Source organism: Myotis lucifugus, unplaced genomic scaffold, assembly GCF_000147115.1.
Source record: "Myotis lucifugus unplaced genomic scaffold, Myoluc2.0 scaffold_471, whole genome shotgun sequence".
Classification (NCBI taxonomy): Eukaryota; Metazoa; Chordata; class Mammalia; order Chiroptera; family Vespertilionidae; genus Myotis; species Myotis lucifugus.
The window spans coordinates 76,136-83,477 of record NW_005871519.1 but is presented as its reverse complement, the minus strand read 5'-3'; the positions used below and the strand labels follow the sequence as shown (position 1 = coordinate 83,477).

At 47.9% G+C, this 7,342-nt stretch overlaps 1 protein-coding gene across 17 annotated transcripts in view; it reads left to right on the top strand.

The window, feature by feature from the left end:
- The first annotated feature begins 2,239 nt into the window (after window positions 1-2,239).
- Window positions 2,240-7,342, top strand: part of DNAJB6 (DnaJ heat shock protein family (Hsp40) member B6) — a 41,379-nt gene continuing 36,276 nt past the window's right edge. For 2 of the 17 annotated variants that reach the window (XR_002826373.1, XM_023744541.1), the window contains exons 1-2: window positions 2,255-3,094; window positions 5,463-5,572. Coding sequence is in view for 15 of the 17 variants with exons in the window: in XM_023744541.1 (XP_023600309.1) it covers window positions 3,030-3,094; window positions 5,463-5,572 (175 nt within the window). In the remaining 2 variants the exon portion in view is untranslated. Of the gene's footprint in view, window positions 3,095-5,462; window positions 5,573-7,342 lie in introns of all 17 variants that reach the window. The other 15 variants (XM_023744536.1, XM_023744537.1, XM_014445620.2 and 12 more) reach the window with 14 other exon arrangements.

Below are 7,342 nucleotides of genomic sequence, written 5' to 3'. Positions count from 1 at the left end.
ACCCCACCCTGATCCGGGACACACTTCAGGGCAAACCAGCTGGCCCCCACCCGTGCACCAGGCCTCTATCCTATATAGTAAAAGGGTAATATGCAAACTGACCCTAACAGCAGAACAACTGGGAATGACTGGTCACTATGACACACACTGACCACCAGGGGGCAGACGCTCAATGCAGGAGCTGCCCTCTGGTGGTCAGTGCGCTCCCACGTGGGGGAGCTCTGCTCAGCCACAAGCCAGGCGGATGGCTGCCAGTACAGTGGTGGTGGTGGGAGCCTCTCCTGCCTCAGCAGCGCTAAGGATGTCCGACTGCAGCTTAGGTCTGCTCCCCGCTGGCAAGTGGACATCCCCCGAAGGCTGCTGGTCTGCCAGAGGGATGTCTGATTGCCAGCTTAGGCCCAATCTCCGGGAGCAGACCTAAGCCAGGAGCAGACCTAAGCCAGCAGGTGGTCATTCCCCAAGGGGTCCCAGACTGTGAGAGGGCACAGGCCGGGCTGAAGGACCCCCCCCCCCCCCCCCCTTGCCAGTGCACAAATTTTTGTGCTCCGGGCTTCTAGTTGCTAAATAAATGCTATTTGAATAATGGGAGTGCCCGAGCTTTCCCAGCAGGCCTTTTTGAGGGAAGCGAGCTGGCAGGAAAGGCAGACCAGAGACTGCCTCGACCAGAATCCCAGTGTGTTCAGGGTTTTGGAAAGTCACACAAAACAAGCCCCGAAAATGTCTCTTGGATGCTAATGGGGGAGGCTGGCTCTTGACTTTAAATAAGAGGATGCTTCAGGTGTTGTGGGAGCTGGCCAGGGTTGGACAAGGCCGTAGAGAAGGGTCAGCATTGGCAAAAAGGGTAGCAGGGTGCGATTTTGGACTCTTCACCAGACAATAGGTCTTACTGAGTTCACTTGAATTTTCTTCATGGAGTGGTTTTCGTTTAGAAAGAAGAATAACACCAGCCTTGGGGAGGCTGCCTGTGTCCAATTGACCATGTTCACAGGAGTCCCCTGGGGCAGGAATCTCCCAAGGGGGTTGGTTGGTGATTGAGCAATCAGGTACTCACCACCTGTTATGCAAGGCTTTCTGAGTTCTGCCCATCTTCCCATGGCTCTACCAACTGCCTTGAGGATCTGGCTACCATAGACCATAATCATTTGCACAGACATCATGCTTATTGCAAATACTAGAGGCCTGTCACACAAAGAGATTCGTGCAATAGGCCTTCCTTCCCCTGGCTGCCGGCACCAGCACCCGGGACCCAGGCCTTCGCTCCGGCTGCAGTGGAGAAGCCAAGCCTCTTCAGTCTTCAGTCTTCACTCAGGCCGGAGCCTTCAGGCTTCGCTCTGCGCCTGCATATGCAAATTAACCGCTGTCTTTGTTGGGTTAATGTGCATACGCATCCTGATTGGCTTGTGGGCGTAGCAGAGTGACACCAGTTTGCATGCTTCTCTTTTAGTGTAGATATGGGAACCATTGGGACTTAGAGAACCTGGGTCTGGGCTTTGAAATGGTAGCAAAAATACCTAAGCATGGCCTCTGTCACACCAGATGATCTCTGACCACATGTGGCTCAGGTGATGGTCCAGCTTAGGAAGTGGGAGGTTTGTGCAGAGGTCTTTCTCCTGTTGTGACAGTGGGCTGGCATCATTCCCTGTCTGTCACTGTTAAGACGGCCCGCAGACCTGCGGCAACAACAGCTCCAAGTGAACGTAGCCAAGTGTATCCTTAGTCCTTGGAGCAGAGCTGAAGGGATGCTGGTTTTCTGCTGCTTTCTGGCTGCTGTTGCACTATTGTGGCTGATGGCCATGTTTTTAGTTCCTGAAGATTTCAGGTTGCTGTGCCTCTGGTCATAAGAACTGGCTACCTCTTGTGTGGGTAGTCATTTCCAGGTTGAACTTAACGTTCTCACTGCTGACCACTGTGCTTTGAATGATGTAACTACCAGTGAGAAAAACTTTTATAATTGTTGACTCACTCCATATCTCTTAACTGATTGCATTTAAAACAGTTTCCCTAATATCTTATGTTGAACATATTAAAAGAATAGAAAAAACTACAGTGAACAACCTTGGACTCTACTTTAGAAATACATATTTTACTATTCTGTTTTTAAAAAATACATTTTTATTGATTTCAGAGATGAAGGGAGAGGGAGAGAGAGAAACATCAGTGATGAGAGAGAACCATTGATTGGCTGCCTCCAGCACACCCCCTCCTGGGGATCGAGCCTGCAACCCGGGCATGTGCCCTTGACCAGAATCAAACCTGGACCCTTCAGTTCGCAGGCCGACACTCTCCACTGAGCCAGACCAGCGAGGGCCATATTTTAGTATTTTAAGTGGCAAATTTATAGTCTGTTCTGTTACTGAGTTTCTTAACCATTTAATATTTGGAACTTTCATTAGTGTATTTGAGGTTATACATTCTTTTCTGAATTTCACGTTAGTTGTTCACACTGATGGCCCTTAAAGATGGCCCCCTTTTCCCTCCCGGGATGTGGGGAGGCCAAGGTGTGTGGTTCCATGCTGTGGATCTTCTGGGCGGGGCACTCTTCTTCCTGGTGGCCCCAATGTGCTGCCCAGTGCCTGACACAGGACACAATGAGGCAACAAGCTTCTGAGTATGTTGAGGTGAGAAAGCAGGATGCTCACCAGGGGCCTGTCAGCTGCTGTGGGCACCACGTCTCTGACGAATCACCTGTTTTATTTCGTTTAGGTTGGCGATTTTCAACTGGTGTGCTGCAAAAACTTTTAGAAATGCAACACCAGACTCTTTCGTCAGGGGCACTCACCTCTTTTTCCTTAGATTGTCAAATAAAAACGTCAGCAGCCAACACTGTATAGCCGTCCAGTGTGAATGAATCAAAGTTACACCTATTTTTTTTGTCAGGTTGGCAAAAAATACGTTTTGGTGTGCTGCAGAATTTTAGTAATTTGTTTATGTGCCATGAGGTAAAAAAGTTGGGAAATCGCTCTTCTTTGCTCTGATGTCACTCACCCTGGATTTCTAATAGCAGGACTCGTTCCAACAGCCTGTAAAACATGGTGGATTACTATGAAGTTCTAGGCGTGCAGAGACATGCCTCCGCCGAGGACATTAAAAAGGCGTAAGTAATTGTCTTTCTGAAATCGTCTGTGCGGTTGGACAGTATAACTCTGTTTTGCCTATAAAAACGGCATTCAGTGTAGTATAACAGTCTTTGTTTGCATGCCCAGATTGGGGGTCAGGGTGGGATTAGGTCGCATGGTTTTTTTTTCTCTTCCTTCCCTTGGGGCAGTGGATTCTGTTTCTGCTGGAAGTGGGTCAGAAGCTTCCTGAGGATGTGAGATAATCCCGAGAGCCTGGCATTGGACTTTGAAATGGAGTTGACTTGGCACTCGGGGAGTGTGGTGCCACAAGCATCCTGTGGGGTCGTCTGAAAATCCCCATTGTTGGGGACCACAGCCTGCACCTCTGACCGTGACCTGGATCTAATTGACTCATTAGATGTTTTGTTGTTGTTTTTGATAATTTTTGTGAGCTAATTTGAGCGAAACTGACAATGATTATTGGGAAGCAAAATCTTAAGGGATTGAGAAAAATGCTCCTGATTTTTTTTTTTTTTTTTGAGAGAGAGAGGGGTAAACATCTATTTGTTGTTCCACTTATGCCTTCATTGGTTGCTACTTGTATGTGTCCTGAGGAACCCACAATCTAGGCATATCAGGCCGAAGCTCTAACCAACTGAGTCCCCAGCCAGGGTATCATTAGATGTTAACGTAAAAGGTTCAGTTGCCTATGAGCATGGGACGTCAGGGTCCCAGGGTGACAAAGATACAAATTTAGAAAATGCTAGTACTTTTAAAAGGAACAAGATGTTCCCATTTTGTGCTATGCAGTTGAATGAATAAATATTGACAGACTTGATTTAGCCATATTTATTTTAATATATTTTTATTGATTTCAGAGAGGAAGGGAGAGGGAGAGAGAGAGAGAAACATCAATGATGAGAAAGAGAATCATTGATGGGCTGCCTCCTGCACACCCCCTACTGGAGATTGAGCCCACAACCTGACATGTGCCCTTGACTGGAATCAACCTGGGACCCCTCAGTCCGCAGGCTGACGCTCTGTCCACTGAGCCAAACTGGCTGGGGCTAGCCTCATTTATTTTTAATGAGGAAAATTGCAGCCATGGGTGGTACATGTTCTTAGAACAGTCCATTCTGTGGACTCATCCTCGTTCATGTGAGACAACTGGGAAAACTTCTGTGTGAGGCTTACAGGTATGTGGCTGTTCTCCCCCTGAGAAAACCCACAGTACTGTGTGTCCTCTCAGGCCCTCCTCGTGGTGGCCCCGCCCTGCTGCTCAAGCCCAGGTGGGGAAGCCTGAAATCCGAGTGGAAACACAGGACACTGGACACTCCGTAGGCCTTGACTCGACATGCAGTCGAGCCCACCTGCGTGGGTGCATTTTCTCATCCGCACACGGCTGACTCGGCTCTTCTCTCCAGTTCTCCGTGTGCTCTGTCATTTCTTATGGAGGGTTGAAGCCCTTTAAAGGGATGGGTCTGCTTCTCCATGATCAGATCCACGGTGATGTGAGAATAAAGCCTCATGTTAATAACTTGCCACATGTTAAGAGGATTACCAGGTTCTTGTTCTAGTCTTAGATTTTAAAGGGCATGCTCCCTCCCCATTTAATGTCCTCATACTAAGTATATGCTACTGACAGTTTAGCTAGTATTCGTTAGGATTTGTTTGTTTGTTTTGTTAATCCTCACCTGAGGATATTTTTTTCCATTGACTTTTAGAGAGAGTGGAGAGGGAGGGAGGGAGGAAAGGAGGGGGGCAGAGAAGCATCCATGTGAGAGAGAGACATCGATTGGTTGCCTCGGCACATGCCCTGACTGAGGCCAGGGATCAACCTGCAATCCAGGTACATGCCCTTGATTGGAATTAAACCCTTGACCTTTCCATCTGCAGGCTGATGTGCTCTAACCATTGGGAACACCTGCCAGGGCAAGATATTTTAAAATTTAAAAAGCGCATGATTTTCATGTTACTTGACCCCTTGGAACTGTGTGACCTTGGCCATAGGCTCGCCTTCAGAATGGGATGGCTTTGAGGAAGACGTGGACTACATGACTGCTGTGGCTGAGACGGCCTCCCTGTGAGGAACGAGAATGTGAGGGCAGGAGGACAGTCATGCGGCAGCCTCTTAGTGCTCAGTGAGCAGGGCCGCCTTTCACACGTGCTCTTCTCAGCCTCACATCTGAGCCCACGCTGTGCACACTTTGTCCTCGCACAGTTAACACTTTTCGACCGATAGAGATAGTGTGTATTACGTTCTCTGGGTTTTAGAGCTAATTAATTTGGTTCTGAATGAAAAGGGGAGTTTGCAGCTCTGAAGCCATTTTCTTGTCTCATTCTGTTTCAGAGCCTATTGGATTTTTGGACTTTGGTTGTGATCAATACCTTTTTACTCTTTTGAAGGTATCGGAAACTGGCGTTGAAGTGGCACCCAGATAAAAATCCTGAGAATAAAGAAGAAGCGGAGAGGAAATTCAAACAAGTAGCCGAGGCGTACGAGGTGCTCTCCGATGGTAAGTGACCCCAGGGCGAGACCACTGGGCAGTGGGTGCCCAAGAAGACGACGTTTGACTTTCCTCATAAGGTTGGACCCCGGTCGGTCGAGAGCATAGGTATTGAGTGCTAATGGAGTTCAGGTCCATTCGCCTAGTTTCATGGGTCATGCTAAAGCTTAACCAAATCCAGTCCACAGTTCTTGGTGGAGAGGAGATGTGTCTGGGTTCTGGGGTAGTGGAGCTCTATAAGGAAGCCAGAAAACCACTGGTCAACCTTGCCAGGAAGCAATACTAGATAACCTAGTGTGAGTCAAGGTGGAGGCATTTGAAAGGGTAGAGGCTGATTCACTGACCACGGGGTGGATGCCTGCTCCACGTGTCTGCATAGGTCAGGGTCACTATTGAAAGTCATTTTTTATTTTGGAACAAACCCCATTTTACCATCAACCATGTCAGCAGTTACTGACATGGGAGCACTTTGTTGTATCCATTAGTGCCTCCCTTCTTTATTTAAAGGAAGGCCCAGGCATCTAATTTCACAAGTAACTTCTGTTACTTACGAAAGCACAAGAACATGGATGCCTGTCAGTCATCTTATAATGCAGCATTAAGGTCTTAAACTGATGGTCCAGCTTTTGAGCTGGACTAACATGAACACAGGAGACCTGTATCTCATTTGTGTGCTAACCCAGACCTCTCAGACTTGTGGGTTTCCTAGGCCAGGAACATTAGACAGTGAGTATTGAGCTCAAACTCGAAATTCGCAGAAGGAGAATCTTTAAACCCCCGTAAAAACTTGGTTGCCCTCTTTTTATTTCTCAGAGAGGAAGGGAAAGGGAGAGAGAGGCAGAAACAGACCGACCCTACAACTCAGGCATGTGCCCTGTCGTTTAACTATTGAGCCACACCAGCTGGGCCTCTTTTTTTTTTTTTTTTTAATGCTTCTTTCTTTAAACAATTGATTTTTAGCCCTAATTGGTTTGGCTCAGTGAATAGAGTGTGGGCCTGCAGACTGGAGGGTCCCGGGTTTGATTCCGGTCAAGGGCACATGCCCAGTTGCGGCATTGATCCCCAATTCCCTCATCATTGATGCCACCCCCCCCACCCCCCCTTGCCGTCTCTCTCTTCCCCTCTTCTCTGAAATCAATAACAAAAAAATTAACAACCACCCCCCGCAAATTGACTTTTAGAGACAGAGGAAGGGAGAGAGAAAAACACAGATGAGTAACATTGATTGGCTGCCTCCTGCATGGCCCCTACCAGGGATCGAGCATGCAACCTAGGTATGTGCTCTGACTGGGACTTGAACCGGCGACCTCTTGGTGCATGGGTCGAGGCTCAGCGACTGATCCACATCAGCCGGGCTTGTTGCTCCCTTTTTTTTTTTTATGGAGTGTACAGTTTTCATGGTCTCTTATGCAGCCTTGAACCCCAGCCAGGCTGCTGGGAGTCATCTTCACAGGTACAGTTATTGTTCTTACCAGGACTCTGGTTCCCAAACCTGGCTGGGAGTGGTTTGCTCCTGTGCCTGGTTTCCCCACAGCCCTGCATTTCACTGCACCATTTTGGAGAACACGTGGTGGTGTATTAGAAGAACCTACAGGGTTGCTGTGTAAATAGGGCTACATTGTCATTCTTTTCATTCTAGAAGGTAATGAGTACAGCAAAGAAGCATGTCATGAAAGCCTTGGCTGCGTTGTAGGTCAGGGCAGATTCTTTTTCTTGCTTTCAGTTCCTACCATCACTTCTAGGAATAATTTTGTAACTTGGTGATATGATATAATGTAT